The 21,765-nt window shown below is 48.8% G+C and overlaps 1 protein-coding gene across 1 annotated transcript in view; it reads left to right on the forward strand.

The window, feature by feature from the left end:
* The window catches only part of OPTN (optineurin), a 592,249-nt gene extending 571,595 nt beyond the window's left edge, over window positions 1-20,654 (forward strand). The window contains exons 13-14 of the mRNA XM_078674172.1: window positions 5,178-5,248; window positions 19,684-20,654. Coding sequence (XP_078530298.1) covers window positions 5,178-5,248; window positions 19,684-19,793 — 181 coding nt within the window. The 3' untranslated portion in view covers window positions 19,794-20,654. The remainder of the gene's footprint in view (window positions 1-5,177; window positions 5,249-19,683) is intronic.
* Window positions 20,655-21,765: the final 1,111 nt, after the last annotated feature.

Here is a 21,765-nt window from a genome sequence, read left to right on the forward strand (position 1 = left end):
TACTCAAGGATTCTCTGGGGTTAGTGTGATAAAGTAAAACGTCATCTGCATATAGTGAGATCTTATCTTCCCAGTCAGGCGACCATCTCAAGCCTCGGATCGATCTATCCCATCTGACCCAAGCCGTCAATGGCTCTATTGCAAGCGCAAAGAGTAATGGGGACAGCGGGCATCCCTGCCTCGTGCCCCTCTCTAACCGAAAATCATTGGACTTAGTTATTGACAACCACGCTAGCTAGGGGGTTTGCATACAGCAGTCGCACCCAACCAATAAATTCCCTTCCAAAACCCAGCTTCGCCAACACTGCAAACCGATATTGCCACTCCACCCTATCAAACGCCATAGTGGCGTCTAGGGATGCCAGTACTGTTGGTTCATGTATCTTCGAAGCGCCCCCAAGGACACCGTGTAACCTCCGCAAATTCAGCGCCGTATTACGACGCGGCATGAAGCCGGATTGGTCCGGGTGAACCAGAGTCGCAATCACCTTGACAAGCCGAATGGCAAGTAGTTTCGCTAGGATTTTAGGCTCTGAATTAAGGAGCAAAATAGGCCTATATGAGGAACATTGTGTCTTGGGCTTACCCACTTTATGTATGACCACTATATTGGCCACTCGTTGGTCATATGGAAGCTGACCCTTCTCCCTACTTTCCAGGAACATGGCTCGAACATGTGGGGCGAGTCTGTTAGCATTTAATTTGTACAGCTTGATCGTTATCCCATTAAGGCCAGTCTTCTTACCAGATTTTATCTGTCTTATAGCCTGCGCAACTTCATCCTCGGAGAAAGGAGAGTCTAAATAGCTCCTATCTTCCTCCGACAATCTCTGCATAATAATGTCTCCGATCATTTCGCTATTCTCAGCAAACCCACTACCGGCAGAATAAACCTTCTTGTAGTACTCCGAAAATGCGTCCGCCACAGCCTGTGGATCCGTAATTTTTTGCGACTCCGATCCCTCTAACTCAGGTACCAGTCTAGATGCCCATTTCCCATGCTCAAGCCATGCAATCAATTTACCGGCTTTATCGCTATGCTCATATATGCGGCCTGTACAGGATTGTTGTGAGTTATCGCTCTATCCCGCACCAGGCCTTTATATTCCTCCTGTCGGAGTCTCAGAAGGTGGAGCCCCGCAGGTGTGTGTGGCCCAGCAACCCTCTCCTCCAAAAGTATGACCTCTGCCTCTTTCTGAGCTACCTCTGCCTGACTCCTCTTCTTCTTCCCCGCCACAAGGTATAGGACCTCACCTCTCGTTACCGTTTTGTATGCTTCCCAGAAGGACTGCGCTGAGCCAACTGACCCCACATTTTCCAGGAAGTAGCGGTCCGACATCCAGAGCACCTCCTTTTTGATGGCCGGGTCCTTTAACTGGCAGGCGCTAATAGGAGCTATCCTAACCACCTCCGGTCGACCGAGTATAAGCTGTAGCCAGAAAAGAGAATGATCAGAGATATCTCTGCCAAGGTACATCACATCTTGGATCATGGTAGCCGTCGCCGCCGGCAGCTATATGTAGTCCAACCTGGACAAGATACTATGTGCTGCTGATATGTGAGTAAAATGTGTCAGCGTTGGGTTTCGTACTCGCCAGCTATCGACCAACCCTAGCGTCTCCAGGAATTCCGAGAGCCATCTCTGCGATTGCTTAAGCACACGTGGCGGGCGACGGTCAACCTCTCCATCCAGTATGGCATTAAAGTCACCCCCCAAAACTATGCTGCCAAGGGGCAACGTGGGAAAGATAGAGCTCAAATCTCAAAAAGTATCAGCCTAAGGGCCCGGTGGTACATATACAGATAAAAAGGTGACCGTCCCGCCCCCCATCAGCCCCGACACTCCCGCATAGCTGCCCCTCTGATCCAGCCACGTAGCCTGCACAGACAGGGGAAAGGAATTCTTAACCAGAATCCCAACCCCCCTAGAACCGGTGGTAAACCCAGCATGCACCACCAACTTATACCCCCCTTTATGGAGGGCCATACATCTATTACCCACTAGGTGCGTCTCCTGCAGCAATACCACATCCGGGGAATGTCTCCTAATTAACTGGCTAACCATCCCTCTCTTGATCTTATCGCCCAACCCATTCACATTCCAGCTCAGCACTTTCATCCCCGATCCTCGACTATCCTGTGCCATCCATCCCACGTAGAAAACATCTCGCTACTTTATTATCACCTGATGCGAAAAAGGAAAAAAAACAACAACTATTCAACAACTTTCCCATCCCTCCACCCTGCACCCCTGCGCGCGCAATCGCCAACCCCCAATTTGCAGTGTGCCTGTCGCCCCATATTCCAACTAACCAATTATCTAAAAGTAGATTCGAGGAAGATGTCAGTGCCCCGCATCTCCGCCCTCGCCCCAAAGAAAACATATACTGCGCCAATTATAACCCACAGTCTCAAGGAGCCCTCCCAAGGAAAGACTCACAGTGGGACCCCCGCCCGTCAACCCACGAGCACCAGTCACAGCAGTACTCCTATCTACTGGTCCTGAGCACCATCTCCATCCTCGTCACTCTGCCTCATGGGCTCCCCCTGAGGAGGAAGCCTATCCAACCAGTCAGATGCCACTTCGGGATTGTCAAAGAACCAGACTTTGCCCTCCACTTCCACACGCAGCTTGGCCAGAAAAACAACATGGCATATTTTAGACCACCGCCCCTGAGTCTCTTCTTAACACCAAGGAAACTCTGCCGCTGCCTCTGAACAGTTTGGGTGAAGTCAGGAAAGAAGGAGAGGGTGAAGTTCTCGTACGTATTTCAGGGGGCCCCCTGGTCTGGAGGCCTGCAGGATAGCTTCTCTGTCTCGAAAGTTAAGCACCCTTGCGATATTCGGGCGAGGCGGGGCCCCCGGCCTTCCGCCCGGGACTCTGTGCGCTCGTTCTATTGTGAAGAAGTTCCCCAATCCTTTCGGTTTCAATTGGTTGAGGATAATATCTTCCACAAAGAGGTCTGGTGCTTCCGCTTTCTCGGGTACACCAATGACACGCACATTATTCCTCCGGACTCTTCCTTCATACTTGTCCAGCTTGCGACTTGTCAGGTCCCCAGTAGCTTTTAAAATCCGAACCTCCTGCTGCAGCTGCGCCACATCATCCGTCAGGCTCGCCGTTTTGATGTCCAATGACTTCACTTTCTCGCTTGTTTTGGTGAGATCCGCTCGGATTAGATTCACTTCAATGGCCATAGTGTCAAACTTGTGGTCCAATGACTCCATCTGCTGCCCGAGGGAAGTCTCAATCCCATCTATGGAGGCCATCACATCATGCAATGTGGGCTCAGAAGCAGGGCCTGCGGATTTTCCAGCTCCGTCCTGCGACCTCCCCGACCCGGTAGGCGAGCCCTTTGGCTGTGTATATCGGTCCATGTTATTAGATTGGACATAGCGAGACCCTTTAGCTGTTCTGGACGGTGGTTTCTCCCCTCCGGTTTAGTCGACATCTTAATTCTGCGGACGGGCTGATCTGCGCTGACCCCCACTGCGTTCGCAACTGTATCCGACGGGGCGAGTCTGGGCCTCAACCGAACCAGACTAAGTGTACTGGGTCTTGTATATCTACAGGGCCCTCCGCGCCACACTCAGGCCCACATGATCAGGTGCTTCTCCAAGGGCGTCTCTCCACCACAGTTGAGGCAAACTATCTATGCACCATAAGTTGGGCAATGCATACTCTAGGGGGTCCCGCTCACACTTCAGAAACGGGCCTTGGCGATCTTAATTGGGGCCCCGGGCTTCAGGGCGAGGCTCCAGTCACGAGCCCCTGCCTCCAGGATCCCCCTCCGTGTGCCACACTTACTGGTGCTGCAATTCTCCGCCACGTCAGGGCCGGGTCAATCACGCATGGCTTATTGCTCCCATATGCAGCTGGACCCCCTCGCCATTCCGCCTCACCAAGACAGGACAGCCGCTGCCGTCAGTCGGGCGTGGGTTACACCGCACCCCTCCTCTGAAGTCCAATCTGGGCCCACAAAATTTTCCACTGCTTAACATGGGCTGGGCGCCAGCTAAGCCCCGCGCCCAGCCCCGAATTCAATCACAGGCCAGGGGGGAGGGAGTGCCCCTCTACACCACCCGCGATGCGCCTCTTCAATGTCGCCGGGGTCGCGCGCGGTGGCGCAAAGGTTTGACCCGACCGGAAGTTCCTGGCCGCCGCCCCGGGTGTTGTCAAGCTCTGGGTCGGCAGCGAGACCCCGGCCTCAGCGCTCACGGAGGCCCAAACTTCAATGACGCGCCGTTGCGTCTACAGGTCACGTATCGGGACTGGAGCGGCACAAGCCCGCACCGCTCCTCTTCCGCCAGTTGGTGCACCTCACTGCGCCTCAGAATATTATCAGGATAGTCGGGGCGAGGTGCAGGCGCTACGAAGCAACCGGCATTCGCGGCCATCTTCGATGCTCGCGTAGCTCCTCCTCCGCTCCTGCTGATGAAGAAACTTATTGCTATTATTTGGCTTTAGAATGTTGGACCGTCCATTGAGAACTGATTACAAGAGTTCAATGAATAGTTATCGCCATATTAAAAGTTCATATGGATGCTAGAGTAGCTAAATATTAGAGAGGTGTATTGTAGGTGGTTTCTGGGGGATGTGGGGAAAGAGACGAGAACTACCTGATGCAACCTCTCTACTATGTCTCATTAAAGTCACAGTTAAACTGACAATCACAATTGCTTTGAAGCCTAGGATATACCACATATCATTGCTTATAGCTGTATCACATCTTCTCTTTGTAGTAAGTTGTAATGCAAATTATTACAACTGTCTCCAAATAATCCATTATCGAGTGCAAAAATACCTGTGACTGAATAGTGCTTTACAAATGCACACTGTTATGTGACTGCATTTTTAAATGCACCAGCTCAATTTCAAGTTAATGAAATGAGTGTTGTACAGCTATTCTAAAGCAGGTTTCTGGGATGTGCTGATTCAACCTGAGCACATCCTGTGCTATAATGTATGTAAGTGTGTTGTCCTTTGTGGAACTGATTATCAAGCAGCAGAAAGCAAGTTCATCTAGCAGCAGAGAAGATTCAGTTGAACAATGTTCGATTGTAAAGGTTTCTCATAGCATATTGTGAAAATAGAATTAATATTTCATATGCTCGTTTTAATGCATCATCTATTATTCCTTCACAAGTAGAACTTGACTCCTTTTTTATTTTTACAGGCAGTCGATAGGGGAGCTGCAGATGCGACACCCAAGTCCTTGGGAAAATACACCTCAGTTGGTTCAAAGAGGTAAGCCATGTTGAACATTTTAAAATCTGCTGCCTTATGTAAAATGCTGCCCATTTAAATAACAAAAAAAGTGATGGATGGAATACTTCAATTAATTTCAGCCACTGATGATTGCTCGGGACGGATCCCAATCCATTTTTTTCGGCTACCATGCCACCTCTGATTGGACCCAGTCATATGGTAATCTGTTTTGACGCAATTCCTCATATACCCAAATGAGGAGGTAATCATGGATTTGATTATCTCCCTAGGTAACTCTCTGAGTTATATCATGCCAGCCAGCCTAAAGTCACTCCCTTACGCGACTAGCAAGACAATTAAGCTTTCATATGTTTTACTCGGATATAGCGTTTATTATTTAAACTTGGCTTGAAGGCCATTTTGCCCCTAATCTTATCATGGCCATGAACTCTAGCTACCACTTCAAATTAGCTAACCGTTCGAAATACAAAGAGGCGGCAGAGCAGTTATTAATATAAACAAATTCAGTCTCCACATGGACAATCAATCTGCTCTCAAACGTCAACATTTCTGTTGTAGTCTGTAGATTATCCCAAAAATAGTAGAACTTTTTATGGCAGTTCCTTATTACATACTTGCAAAATCAAACTTTAACCCACTATCAGCGATTCACGCCTTCCAGAGAAAATACAAAAAGATTTTGTTTGCATTAAAATAATGGCACTTTCAGATACAGAGGGAGTTGTTTTCACTGTCCCAAGCAACAGATTCCTGTAAAAGCTTCATGTGACCCCAGCAAAAGATTATCCTTGTACAGTCAAAGGCTCATTGAACTGTCACCACATCCCGCAGGCAGTCTTATCACCTCCAAAAGCTAGGTCGCACATGTCCACACTTCTAGCAGATCACCACCGATCTTCTATGTTTGTACAGCACTACTCATGCTGGTCCCTTGACTTTGGTGCCAGAGCATCATTAGAATCAACACCGGAGTAGGAGGCACAGGCATCACCTGGTGGCCGCCAAACTAGGCTTAGAGGTCGCGAATTACTAACTGATGGCTGCCTTCTCTGTAGTGGTTGCCCTCAACACTGGTTGATTTGCTCAGGTTACTTGATGTCTGGCTTTGTCCAGAGTCTGCCTCTAGCACTGTGGTGGGGAGTTATCTTAATTGTTATGTTAATTGTAGCTTGTATAGCATTTAATCTCCTGCAGGTCTCTTAGCACTTGAGTGGGTTATGTATTGCAAGTATTGTCACCAGTGTAATAAAGTGACCGTCAAGCATATGTACAAAATGGTACTTTAATATTTTTAGTTATAGTTATGCACATAAGCACCGCCAGGATGTGGCTTAGTTTTTAAGCAGTTATAACAACTACACTAGAAGCAACTGCGGATCTTAGAGATCATTGAGACAACATTACACATCATAATGACTCACTGTGAAAAGCCATTTGGTTTATTTTATTTTCGTGTGTATGTATGTGCATATATATATATATATGTTGGTGTCTGTACCTGTTTTTTGGGAGAAACCGGTGTAGGAAGAAATATATTTTATATTTGTATGTATATACATATATAAAATCAAAAAATGCTTTTCCTATGGAAACTAGGTTCTAACTATAACTACCTACTGGCGACCAAACTGAAAAAAAACATAGGTTTTCAGGGACGTTATAGTTAGTTGGAGATTTCACTCGTATAAAACCATAGAAATTCTGCTGTTATAGTTAGTAGACCTAACTATAACTCGTACCCCCGCAATGCACTGATGATGACGTCACATATTACATCACTCATGACATGCTCAGTGACATCACTGATGACATCTCAAATGACATCACTGATGACATCATCCAGTGAATGTGTGTTTCTATAAAGAATACAACTGTTTTTTATATAAATTATATATATACACACACACCCAGGTGCATTGAAGTATGAGTGGGTATATGAGTCTGTATGGATGATTTAGTAGGCGTGTGACTGACTATAAGTGAGTGATTAAATGTGTCTTACTGAATGCATGGGTTAGAGACTAAACTCTGTGAATGTCTTTATTAGTCTGTTAGTGTGTAACCGGCTGCATGGCTTGGTGAGTAGCTACATGAGTGTCTAAATGGGTTATTTATTGGTTGTCTGAGTGTCTTTGTGGGTGGGTGGGATGGTGTGTGACTGTGCATAGATATTTGAGTGGTTGTTTCGCTGGGTATATAGGTTCAAGAGTGCATATGGAAACACCTATATGGGTGGGTGAGTGTGTCTGGGTGTGTTGGTGAGTAAATGGATGTCTCAGTGGTGCATGTTTGAGTAACTACATATGTTTTAAAGCAGTATATGTGAGTGTTGGAGTATATAAATGACTATATGTGAGTGTGCATGATTGCATGACTATCTGTATGGATGAATGTGTGTTTCTATGAGTGATTGTGTAAGAGAGTAAGTATGTGTTAGTATCTGTATAAATAAGTGTGGTGGTGTGTGCATGACTGTATAAGCAAGGAAATTGGTCTGTGAGAGTTTATTTGCATGACTGACCAGGTGTATGAGTAACTCTTTGGGTGAGTGGCAGGGTGTGAGTGGTTATATGGGTTTACGAGTGGCTATATCAGTGGCTGTATAGATAAATGACTGTGTGTATGAGTGACTTTATGGGTTAGTGGGTGGATGTGTGTGTGTAGACGTATGAATCACTGAGTAGGTATGTACTAATTGCTATTGGTCTGTCTATGGTTTTGAGATTGTTGGTCTGTATTTTAGAGTGGGTGTATGAAAGGTTTTATTAGGGTATGAGGAGGTGCATCAGATGATCACGTGGATGATGTCATCAGTGATATCACTGAGCAGGTCATGAGTGATGTAATATGTGACATCTGAAAGAGACACGTTAGTATTAGATTCCTTACCTTAGAATATCCCCAGGCGTCAGACTGGATCCGGAAATTTTTGCGTAGCAGTACCCTTGCGGCGTCGGTAGGCGCCGTCTGCGGCTCCGCGTCCGTCGTCGGCGTCGTGGGCGCCGTGATGACGTCGTCGGAGTACTTAGACGCCGCCTCCGCGTGCTGATGTCAGTTCTTTCTTTTTTCCGCGCCAGCAAGCGCAGATCTGGAAAAAGCAGTAACCCTAGTCATTTTTTGACTAACTTTTTTGATCACTTTTGATTGTTTCTAGAAGTCTTTCAACTCCGAACGGTGCCGTAGGGATGCCCGGCTTTAAGCACTGCGATGATTGCGACCGCCTGATGTCGGTCACGGATACTCACCGCGTGTGTTTATCTTGTCTCGGCGTCGACCACGACGACAAGGCCTGCTCCGACTGCCGGGCCCTCTCTTCGAAAGCCAGGCGGGAGTGGTCCCGCAGGCGACTCGAACTCCGGCAGTCGGTCCCGCGCCGCGAGAGGTCTCGATCCCATGGGCGGTCGAGGGACAGGTCGCGGGCTCGGAGCCACCACAGTTCCGAGAGTAGGCCGCACTCCTCCGGGTCGAAGTCGTCGTCAGGTAAGAGGCACAAGAAGTCCAAGCGGCGCCATCGCTCCTCGGACTCCCCCTGACGCTCGCGCGATGCGGCCGGGGGTTCGGGTGACACCACCCACGCGGCTCCGTCAGAGTCGCGGGCGCCGCGTGCAGCTCCACACCCTCCGGTCCCTGGGCTGCACGCGTCGCAGGAGGAGATCGAGCGTTTCCTCATGGCCATGAGGAAACTCTCTCCTCTGACGGGCTCCGCGGCGCCTTCGGGCCCAGCGGACCCATCTGGGACCCATAGCGGGTCGGCGGCTCCGGCCCCGACGCCGTCGGGTGCTTTGGCCCCGACGCCGCCGGCGCCTTCGGGCCCGGCGCCGCAGGACGCCGCTGGTCCTCCTTCGGGATCTGGTTCGTCGCCGGTGGACCTTACGACCTCCCCGGCGTCGGACCCTCAGGTGTCGCCTCCGGCGCCGTCCTCTGGCGGCGCCGTCCCCGGTTCCACCTTCGTTCCTGTTCAGCCGTCGGGACGGCCCCGATGGGCGCCGCTCCAGACGTCGTTTGGTGAGTTTCACTTTTATGAACAGGCCCCATTGGTTGAGAACCCTGAATTTCAGGAGATGGGTGATGAAGGGGACTGGGAGGGGGTCTGAAGACCCTCTGACCAGAGAGTGTCAGTCTCATGAGGACTGGGCAGGAGACCTTGGGGAGGCCAGTGGCCTGGACACCTCTCCAGATACTGGTTTTGTCTCCCCTCCTACCGTGGCTTCGGAGGAGGGGGCAACTTATAGTGTGGTGCTGATGAGGGCTGCCAAGGCCTTGGGCCTTGAGCTCCCCGTCGCGGCCGTGAGGACTAATCTCCTCACTGAGGTCCTTAAACCGCAGTCAAGCTCGGCCGAGCCTATGCTGCCTTTTAATGAGGCCTTGACCGACGTTCTTCTGGGCACTTGGTCCAAGCCCGCTACGGGTTCGCCCGTAGATAGGAACGTGGCCAGGCGCCACCGCCCAGCCCCGGGCGACCCATGTTTCCTGTCCACCCACCCCACCCCCGAGAGCCTGGTCATCCAGGCCTCCAATTCCCAGACCGCATTCCCGTCCGCCCCGCCGGACAGGGAATCCAAGAGGTATGAGCAGTATGGAAAGAAGATAGTCTCATCCCTTAGTCTGGGTCTGCGGTCTTCCAACACCGCATGCCTCTTGGGCCGTTACACCCACTCTCTGTGGGATACAGTCGCAGAAGTGCTGCCAGAGTGTCCGTTGGAGGTACGGGCCAAACTCGACCAAGCCCATGTGGAGGGCCGGGACGCAGCCAAGTATTCCATTAGGTGTGGGCTGGATACCACCGACTCGCTAGGCAAAGCGATGGCAACGACGATGGCGGTCAGACGCCACGCCTGGCTGAGGTCCGCCAACTTTTCGGCAGATGTCCAGAACACACTCATGGACATGCCGTTCGATGGCCGTCGCCTCTTTGGCGACAAAGCAGACCATGCGCTCCAGCGCTTTAAGGACTCCAGGGCTACGGCCAAGTCCTTGGGCCTCTCGGCCCCGCGTCAGCAATCGGCTGCTTATCACTCCTTTCGTGGCCACGGAAGGGGTGCGCCCACACGTGCCGCTAGCCACGCTCCGCAGGGCAATACCCAACGCGGTGGCGGCCGTGGTAACCGCCGTCCGGGCGGTAGGGGTCAACGGCGAGGTCAGTCCACACCTTCCCCCGCAGCATCCGCCTCAAAGCCCTCCTAGTCCGTGCTTTCAGGCCCATGTGATGCCAGTGGGGGGCAGGGTTCGCCACAACCACCTCCACTGGCGCACTGTCACTTCGGACAGGTGGGTGCTGCAAATCGTCCGAAGGGGCTACTCTCTCCCCTTTGAGGCGACTCCTCCAGCCATGCCACCGCAGAACCACCGTGTATCGGGGGATCATTTGCGACTTCTGCAGGAGGAAGTTACGGCCCTCTTGGCCAAGGGGGCCATCGAGCGCGTTCCTGGGCCAGAAGTAGGGTGTGGTTGCTACTCCCACTACTTTCTGGTACCCAAGAAGGGCAAAGGGGGCCTACGTCCTATCTTGGATCTACGGAACGTCAATGGCTTCCTCCGGAAGGAGGAGTTCAAGATGCTGACACTAGCTCAGGTCTTAGCTGCCCTGGACCCAGGAGACTGGATGGTAGTGTTGGACTTGCAGGACGCTTATTTCCACATCCCCGTCCTGCCGGCCCACCGGCGCTACCTGCGGTTCACGGTTGGCCACGAGCACTTTCAGTTTACCGTGCTCCTCTTCGGCCTTACCAACGCCCCACGGGTGTTCACAAAGGTGATGGCGGTGGTCGCAGCTCATCTGGGCAGGTTAGGGGTTTCAGTCTTCCCATACCTCGACGACTGGCTGTTGAAGGCGGGCTCGCCCCAGACAGTTGTCAGCCACCTCCAGACTACGGCAGATCTCCTGCACCAGCTGGGGTTCTCCATCAATGTGCCAAAGTCACACCTGTGCCCCTCTCAGAAGCTCCTCTTCATCGGAGCGGTTCTAGACTCGGCGCAGTTTCGGGTTTTTCCACCCGAACAGCGGGTCTGGGATATTCAGGCTCTGATTCCCATCTTTCAGCCGTTATCCCGGGTCTCAGTCAGGTTGACGCTGCGGCTTCTGGGGCTGATGGCCTCCTGCATCCTACTGGTGCATCACTCCAGGTGGCGTATGCGGGCTCTGCAGTGGGACCTGAAGTTTCAGTGGGCCCAGCATCAGGGCAACCTCTCCGACCATGTCCTGATCTCGGAGGGCACTGCGAGACAGCTGCAGTGGTGGCTCACGGATAGCGATTGGGTCAGCGGCAGATCTCTCTCCCTTCCCCAACCGGAGCACGTGGTTGTGACGGACGCGTCCCTCCAGGGCTGGGGAGGCCACATGGGAGAGGCGGAGATCAGAGGCCTCTGGTCTCCGGCGGAGGCCCGGCTCCCCATCAACCTGTTGGAGTTACGGGCGATTCGTCTAGCACTGAAGGCATTCCTCCCCTCTGTCCGGGGGAGTGTAGTGCAGGTGTTCACGGACAACACCACCGCCATGTGGTACTGCAACAAACAGGGCGGGGAGGGGTCGTGGACCCTTTGCCAGGAGGCTCTGTGCCTCTGGCAATGGCTGGAACGCCAGGGCGTGACCCTGGTGGCTCAACACCTGGCGGGTTCTCTGAACGCCAGGGCGGACGAGCTCAGCCGTCGGTGCATGATGGATCACAAATGGCGTCTGAACTCTGACGTGGCGCAAGGCCTCTTTCAGCAATGGGGAGAGCCTTGGTTAGATCTATTCGCCACCGAAGAGAACGCGCAATGTCATCGGTTCTGCGCGTTGGAATTTCCAAGGCAGCACTCGCTCGGAGACGCTTTTCGTTGCGAGTGGAGTTGCGGTCTGTTGTACGCCTTTCCGCCTGTACCACTTCTGCCCAGAGTGTTGAAGAAGATCAAGCGCGACCGGGCCCAAGTCATCCTTGTGGCTCCGGACTGGGCGAGAAGGTACTGGTATCCAGAGCTACTCAGTATGTCAGTCGATCCCCCGGTTCGTCTGCCTCTTCAGGAGGACCTTCTGTCGCAGCAGCAGGGGACGGTCCTCCACCCGAACCTGTCCAGTCTCCACCTCCATGCTTGGAGATTGAGCGGCGACAGTTGAGGCCATTTGACTTGCCTCCCGAAGTCTGTAACGTCATTCTGGCAGCCAGGCGTCCCTCCACAAAGTCTGTATACGCCTGCAGGTGGAACAGATTTGTGGCATGGTGCACAGCAAAGGCTGTGGATCCTCTTGCTGCCCCTCTTTTTGAGGTTCTTCTCTTCCTTCTGTCTCTTGCCCAGCAGGGCTCTGCTCTGGGCACTATCAAGGGCTACCTTTCTGCCCTTTCAGCCTTTCTCAGGCTACCTGATCAGCCTTCTTTGTTCAAGTCCCCTATTGTAAATAGATTTCTTAAGGGCATCACACACACGTTTCCTCCTGTTCCGTTTGTGATGCCTCAGTGGGACTTGAATCTGGTTCTTACCTTTCTGATGTGCGCTCCCTTTGAGCCACTTCACAACTGTCCTCTTCGCCTTCTAACTTTGAAGACTGCTTTCCTGGTTGCCATCACCTCTGCCAGGAGAGTGAGTGAGCTCCAGGCGCTTTCTTGTACTCCACCTTTCCTTTCTGTCCATCCGGACAAAGTGGTGCTACGTACCAAACCTTCTTTCCTGCCCAAGGTTGTCACGGCCTTCCACATCGGGCTGTCTATCACCTTGCCAACCTTCTTTCCGCCACCGCATCCCACTAAAGAGGAAGAGCGGCTCCACCGTCTGGACCCAAAACGTGCGCTCTCATTTTATTTGGATCGCACACGCCAGCTCCGGGTGGATGACCAACTCTTTGTTGGTTACGTGGGCGCTAAGGGGAAAGCGGTACACAAGAGGACCATCTCCCGGTGGGTCATCTTGTGTATCCAGGCATGCTACTCCTTGGCTAGGAAGGAGCCCCCTGCTGGATTGCGGGCTCATTCTACCCGAGCCACGGCGACTACCACTGCCCTGGGCAGGGGTGTGCCCTTACAGGATATCTGTCAGGCAGCTACGTGGGCATCGCTGCACACATTTGCAAGACACTACTGCCTGGACAGCCAAGTCCGGAGGGATGGCTTCTTTGGCCGTTCCGTCCTCCAGGACTTTCTGGTGTGATTATTGGTTCGCAGACCCACCACCGGGGTTGGCATTGCTGGGGTATCTATTCTAAGGTAAGGAATCTAATACTAACGTGTCTCTTTCAGATGCACAAGTTACTACTTGTGTAACGATATATCTGTAAAAGACATTAGTTAGTATTAGATTCCTTACTGACCCACCCATCCTCCCCGTTCTGCAAACCAATATCTAGGGTTAGGGTTATCCCCTTTCAGGGCCCTAGTTTCAATGGCACCAGTGTTGGTTTTTGACATGGCTCTGCGTTTCTGGCGCGGAAAAGCTGTGTCTAAGAACTGACGTCAGCACGCGGAGGCGGCGTCTAAGTACTCCGACGACGTCATCCCGGCGCCCACGACGCCGACAGCGAACGCGGAGCCGCAGACGACGCCTACCGCCGCGCAAGGGTACTGCTACGCAAAAATTTCCGCATCCAGTCTGACGCCTGGGGATATTCTAAGGTAAGGAATCTAATACTAACTAATGTCTCTTACAGATATATCGTTACACAAGTAGTAACTTGTGCGTCATCAGCAGAGCATTGCGGGGTTGCAAATTATAGTTAGGTCTACTAACTATAACGGCAGAATTTCTATGGTTTTATACGAGTGAATTTCAAAGGTTTTTTAAATGCTAATTTCTAACTAAAACGTGCCTGAAACCTATGGTTTTTTAAGTGAATTTCTAAGGTTTTTTAAATGTTAGTTTCTAACTATGCCTCCAGAGGTAGGACATGTGAAGATAGAAAAAACGCACAGAAAGAAGCAAAAGAAATGCAGAAAGAACCAACAGAAGTCCACAAAGACGAAGAAAAGTGCAGGAAGAAGCAAGACATGTGCAGAAAGAACCAACAGAGGGGCAGAAAGAGGCCTTGTTGCAAAATCATCCTGTGCCCACAACTTTTTCTGACGGGTACTGGTGGTCACTGACTCTGACTAACCAGGCCTAGAGCCAGTGCAATGCTAAAAGACACTTAGAATACAGTGAAAACACCTACATACACTAGGGAACACTATGGGTTGGGGTACATAATAGGGCAGGGGGATTAAAACTACCTCTAAGTCAGAGGTGCAGAAAAATGCTACTTTAACTAATAGTGGCAATTGCTGAGTGGAGGTACCTGCAGGGATTCTTGGCCCCCAAACTCCCTCAGGACTAAATTGGACTTCATCCCCCATCCCATAGTCGACCACGAGGCACATTTGCAAAGTGGTAGAGAAAGGGGGCCATGACCTCCAAAGACATCTTAGCTATCCCACTGTGTGGGACTTAATGGAGGTAACAAGAAGGGTAGTTGTCACCCCAAGGACATTCTGGGGGGCCAACTTCCCAAACTATTACCTCCAGTCAGTGCCACACAGCAGCATTGTTAAGTACTCGTCCCAGGCCACGTCCACTTTGCCCACCACTCTACCAACGCACTCCCTGGCACGCTCTTGGATGAGGAATGAAGTCCCCTTCACTGCTGGGGGTCCTTTAGGGGCCAACTAGCTTACCTTTCACCTCCAGTAAGCCCCACGTAGTGGGATTGGTGAGAGGTAGACAAAGGCCATGCTCCCTTTCTCCACCACTCTAGAAACGTAAGTTGGGGGATTGGGTCTCCTTGAATCCTGAGGGTCCAGGGGTCCAACTAGCCCACCTGGTACCTCCAGTAAGCGCCACAGAGCTGCATTGCAGAGAGGTGTAAAAAGGGGCGTGGCCTGGACCACCTCTCTGCAACGCAGGCCTGTGGTGCTTACTGGAGGCACCTGGAGGGCTAGTTGGCCCCCAGGGGCCCTCAAGATTGAACGGGAATTATTCCCTAACTTAAAACGCGCCACAGGGCGTGTTTTTACATATGTCACCTCAGGCCCAGCCCTTCACCACTGTGCAAACGCGCCTCATTGCGCATTTTAAGTTGGGGGATTAAGTACCCTTGAATCCTGAGGGTCCTGAGGTCCAACTAGCCCACCAGGTACCTCCAGTAGCGCCACAGAGCTGTGTTGCAGAGAGGTGTAAAAAGGGGTGTGGCCTGGACTGCAGGAGCCATCCCTGGGGGGGGGGGGACCCCCGAATTAACATACTTAGTGCCCAGGGGAGGTGGTGGTTCCTGTGGGGTATGGGGGGGCTCAAGCCCCCCCCCCCCCCCATACAGGTTTTTTTTTTTTTTTAAATAACCCGGGAGGGCGGGCTGCGGGGGGGGCATGTGCCCCCCCCTAATATTTAACAAAAGCCCTGGGGGCTGGTGGTCCCTGGGGTTGGGGGTCTTGGAGGCCCCCACCCATTTTAATAACATGCCCTGGGGGTGGCGGTACCCAGGGCTGCGGGGGGCCGTACGCCCCCACAAATATTTAAAGACAGCCCCGGGGTGGCGGTCCCTTGGGCCCCCGCAATCACAATAAATATAGCATGCCCCTGGGACTTGGCCCATCCGGGGGCTAAATAATAACGAAGCGATGGAGCCCGCAATTAGTTTTTTTTATTTTTGCATCCGGATCTGCGGGTCCGCTGCGACTTTTGCAGTTTAAAAAAAAAAAGCTTTTTTTGGCCCTGGGGGTCCCTGTGGTACCCCCTGAGCAGACCTAGGGGGTCAGGGTGTTCTACCCTGCCCCCTTTTGTAGTTTTATGTCTTTGTTTTCCTGTTTTCTTGTGCCTAGGTTACCGAGGGAAAAGATGGCTGCCAACGCTTCCTGGTTTGGAGTGTTGACAGCCAATTAGCATAAAGCTTGTGGCCGGGAGGGTGCGCCGATCCTCCGTGCCTCTATATATCGAAACTTTTACTTTTTGATTTTCTCTCCAACTACTGAAAGGATTTACACCATTTAAGAAAAAAAGTTCTTTCCGAAACAAGGGTTACCTTTTTGCCAAATTTGGTATAATTCTGTTCAGCACTTCGAGCTGTAGCCGTGTCTAAAGTTTCCTATGGGAAATGCATTTTTCAACCTCCTTTTTTTTTTTAATTGCTCAGGAACTACTGAACGGATTTACACCATTTAACAAAAAGAGTCATTTCTGAAACAAGGGCTACCATTTTGCCAAATTTGGTGTAATTCTGTTCAGCAGTTCGGGATGTAGCTGTGACTAAAGTTTCCTATGGGAATTAACATGGAGAAAACACATTTTGGGACCCCCCTTTTTTCTCGGCCCCCGCTTGCCGAATCACCCCGAAACTTTCAAGATAGGATCTGACCGGAGCGCCCCACGAGTTTTGAAGATTCCGCAAAAATTCATCAACATGCGTTAAAGTTATTGGGAAAAGAAAAAAAGCTTTTTGAATAGAAACAAGGTCCTAACTATAACTATCTACTGGTGACCGCCAGTAGATAATATACATACATACATATATATATATATATTACCTACTGGCTGTAGGGAGGAGAATAAAGTATAAATAGGATATAAGGGGTCAGGATAGAGGTATCCCAACCCCATGGGACTAATTGAGGGGTTTGTGAGGCACCCCACATGGGCAAGAAATTATCCTCAAGAAGTTATTTTTTGGGGGGCGCATGAGGCTCTGCGGATCCACCGAGACACTCAGCGCAGTCCCCGGTTTAAATCCGTGATGGGTCCAGATCCCAATTTTTTTTTAAATACACACTCTCACACATCCATGCACCCACTCAGAGACCTAGAGAAACACTCACACACCCTTTCACTCATACACCCAAGCAACCACTCACACCTACTCGGAGACCCACAAAACCACTCACACACCCACTCAGACCCACATAGCCAGTCGCACATGCACTCACACACCCACTTAAACACCCAAAAAGTAACTACATACCCATACAACCACTCACACACCCATTCATAGACCCAGAAAGCCACTCACACACCCACTCAGAGAGACCCAGAGAACCACTAACACACTCATTCTCAGACCCACAGAGGCACTCACACACCTACTCTCTCTCTCTCTCTCTCTCTCTCCTACACACACACACAACCACTCACAGACTCGCACAACCAGTCACATGCACTGAGACACCCTCCCCACACCCAGGTTAAAGGGGCGTTACAGTTAAGAAATAGCATTAAAAACCATAGAAATTCACTGAAAAAAACTAAGGGACATTAAAGTTAGGAAACTGCATTAAAAAACTGAAATTCACTAAAAGAAAACAAAGGCTACAGGGTCATTATAGTTAGGAAATATAATTTTTTTTAAACCTTGAAATTCAGTAAAAAAAGAAAGTTATAAGGACTTTATAGTTAGGTTCACATTTTACACGCACAAAACCAGAGCAATTCAGCAGTTGTAGTTATCTCAAGTAACTCGTGCCCTAAGGTAACTATATCTCTATGGGACTTTCAATAGCTCAGGGGCGGGGCCATATGCCCCAACGCGTGGAATCCCATCCTCTGGGACAGATATCATTATTTTGGGGAGGGAGCATAAGACCCTTCCATCACAGCCATTAAAGGACCCCAGGAACCCCATCCCCCCGAGGCATGGGGGGGGAAAGAATTGGGAGAGTCGATGGGTCTCCCACCCCAAGCCTTAAAATGGCCACTGAGATCCCATTCCCGGGGGCAGAAGCCATCACGGGTCCCTGGGGACACCATACCCAGGGCCTGACGACATACAGTATCCTGGAACATTATGCCCCAGGACATTCTGCTGTTCCCTGTCCGCAAGAGGGCGTGCAGTGAGATCTTCAACTCCCTACCCGTACTCTTGGGGGCAGTGAACAATAGATTGCTGCCGCCCAGCAGGAGCAGAAATCAAAGCTGCTCCCATCAGTTGGGAGCAACCAACTATAGCGGCCCCTACGACACCCAGGATGTCTGCTGGTGGGGTGCGGAGTGTGCTGCAGTGGCCAATTGGCTACCCCACTGCCCCCAACAGCTCTAAATGGTGTGGGTGCCCTGGGTGGGACCGAAGCACTCACCAAGAAAAAAAAGTTTTTAATCGGCCAGCTCCCTCCACAACTGGGATGGTCACAGATAGGAAAGCCTGCTGGGGCCATGACTCCCCTGCAGTCCCTATTTTGCAATTGTCTTTTGTAATGGTGGCCACAACATTTCTTTTCATTTTACGGCCTGCTGTTTCAGAGTGTGAGCTCTTGCACTACTCAAAGGAGCCTCTAGCTCCGTCAGTAGCAAGGTCGCCAACAGGGAAAAAAAGCCCCTTCGGCCAATTCAGATCGCTGGTTTTTTTTTTAAGTTGAGATCTGCTTTACTTCTGCGTACCCAACCTTTCCAGATATCTATACATTTTGAACTGTAATTTCTTAAAAACTACTGAACGGATTTACACCAAATCTCAAAAAGCATGGTTTCTCTGTTAAGATTCAGTTTTCTGACAACTTTCGTGTAATTCCGTTCAACTATTTTGGTTGTAGCACAGTTCACAAATCCCTTTGGAAATTGCATAGGAAAATTGCGTTTGAGCCCCCCCAGGCCCATTCTTGTCCTTTCTTGACTGATCAACACAAAACTTTCTGGAAAGGAGCTGAGGTGGATGAACTTTTTTGGAAAGTTTTGTGAAGATTCATCAAATTGCTCTAAAGTTATTAGCAAACCAAAAAATCTCTTTCCTATGGTAGCTAGGTCCTAACTAGAACTACCCACATGTAATATGCAAGGTCATAAGCAGTGAATGATAGCACTCTTTTGAATGGTATTGAAGGTTTAATAAACTGATGATCACATGACTGTCTAAAGGATGTTGCATTTCTTGAACACCTGAATACCAGTAAAAGAAAACATAATATGTACTAACTGTGGGTGCTTTCATAGATGTGCTTTATGTTCTGCATGTTGCGAGAAGTTATACCCATTAGCACTACAGAGGTGATAGAAAATTGGGCAACTTGCTGAATACTTCCCAGTATGAAAAGCATATAGCAAACTGCCACATTCATTGAATGAGATCATCTGTGATGTAATATGAGGTCGTAAGCAGTGCATAGCGGGTGGCGCAAGTTAGTCGGTTGTCTAATTTAAATTTTTTTTTTAAATGCTAGTCTTTTACTCCTTCCAACACGTTATTTTAAGCTTAGTTCAATTATTTCTAGTGGGGGGTTTTAAAACTTTAATGAAGGTCTTTTTTATTTGTGAATAAGCACTAGCTAATTTTTACCATTAGCACCAGCTGTTTTTTCCTGAAATGTCACCATTCCTGCCCGCCTTTACTTTTTTAAGTTTGCTAAAGGGCAGAGGCTGAAATGCATATAAGTTCGATTTTTTCGAATTTTGATTTTGAATTTTGATTCTGGTATAATGTTCTCATTAATTAATGTTTCTGTTTGTTTCACCTTTGGATAGGTTAAAGATTAAGAATTTGAAATCAGGTGCCTGCTTGATTTGAATTTTAATCCATTGTGTTTCTGCACTTTGTTACACAGGAACGGACGAGCAGCCACACAGTATTCCAATGCACGCCTGCCCTAAGTGTGGAGACATTTTGCCGGATCTAGATACACTTCAAATTCATGTCATGGACTGTATCACATAAATGCCATGTTAAAACAATTTTCAAATTTTAAAGAACCGAATTTTTCGGTAGTTGTTTATTGTACTTTAATCAAAATATTAGTATCGCCTGTGTTGGCCTTATCAACCAGTGATGTTTAGCATATACAGAATTCAGAAAAAAGCTTTATTAAATAATACTGCTGAGTCAGTGTTTCTGAGCTATTCTGGAACGTGACAAGAAAATGTGATTTAAAAAGAGATTAGAGCATAATAGCTTTGGCTGTTTTTGTAAGGGGATAGTTCAACTTAATAAACAGTAGATCGCATAAGCCCCAACGTTTTTAAAATTAAATGGATTTATTAATAGCCAGAACCAAACTATATTTACTAATCTACTCTTCATTAACCACCCTCCTAGATCCAACTCGCCTACTTCTTTTCTATATTTTATTGATTTAGCATTTAATTATTTATTTTCTTTAAGAACTTAACATATTCTGGCACCCATGGCAACGTATAAGTTAATGCAGATAATTTATGCACACCCCTTTTAACGTTCTTAGGTACTATAGTTGAGTCATAAGCAGGACATAACTGTATTTTCCGTAGATGTCCTTTTTGTTGAATGTTTGTTGCTTATAGATGGTCTTTGTACCTACAATCACAATGCTTATGTAGTGTATATTCCAACACTCACACCGTTATCCAAGATTATTTTCATGCTCATGGAAATAATTACAAACCAACTGATGTACGAGCACATCTTTGATCTTAATTTTACATGTCCATGTTGTTTGATTTTCTTTGTTGCACCTTGCTCTGTTAGAATGGGTGAACATATTTTAATCACTTGATAGAGTGAAATTCGAATGGGAAATATGATAAAAACATTTGACCAACATTGCTATTTGGTTGGTTTTAATATTGAAATGCACTTGGAAAACAAAATAGTTAATTGGACATGGCTGGTTACATTGGAGTATGGTAACACAACTAGAATCATCGGAGTGTGTAGAACTTTATATTTTATGCTGCTACCACAATCATTATCAAGTTTCTTTTGTTGTACTTTTTACCCTAGCACTATGTCATCTCCCCTTATTTCTGCTATTTTATTTCTGGTACTCTTAATATTCTACTTTCTTTTTGACAGTGTCATTTCCCTTCCAAGTTGCCTTGTCTTGTCTCTGCCATGTATGTTTGACCATGCTATAATTTCCTTTCCATGTTATTTTGTCTCTGCCACATACGTTTAGGCTCTTTCCTTTCCCTAGCTTGTCCATTTTTCTCTGTCTTCCACCAATCCTCCCTGTGGCAGTCGTTGTTTTTTCTTTTCTTGCTAGTTTGTTTGCCTCAGAATCGTTTTTTACACATATCTTAAACTTCCTAAGATCTCCATCATTCAAACTTAATTTTAGTTCCTGCTCTCCAAGCTGTAACAACTGTTTCCATGCAGAGTTTCTGGACTCTGCTTACTCATGGAAATTAATGTGGACAACTCAACAGCACCAACTTTACTAAACTTCATTAAAGTGGCATGTTTCTTCTAGCTTCTTTTGGTTAGCAGACACAACCACTGGTATGTATCTATACTTGATATGCCACGAAAACTATTCCTTGAAATCTTATCGATCATTATTCGATTTTCCAAGCCCTCCTCTTCAACCTTATTTTTTGGTCTCCACCCTATAGACCATACTCTAGATTTCCATAGTTCTTGGAACTTTTATCGTCACTCCTTCAACCAGTCCTTGTTACTGTTGACTTTAACTTAAAGTTGAAAGACCAGAACAACTTGATGGAGTCATTGATTTAAAAAGCACACTGCCGTAGCACGTCTCAATCACCTTATTTACAATCAGACATACTAAGCATGTTACTCTTTTAGCCTAATATTTTTTTCTGAACTTCCATTATTGACTTCCTCTATCAGCCTCATTTTCTGGAATGAACCCTTACTAATCTTCATACAGCTTTCTTTCCATTTACGTAGTGCCAGCCTATCGTCCCTT

Source organism: Lissotriton helveticus, chromosome 1_1 (assembly GCF_964261635.1).
Source record: "Lissotriton helveticus chromosome 1_1, aLisHel1.1, whole genome shotgun sequence".
NCBI classification, from domain to species: Eukaryota; Metazoa; Chordata; class Amphibia; order Caudata; family Salamandridae; genus Lissotriton; species Lissotriton helveticus.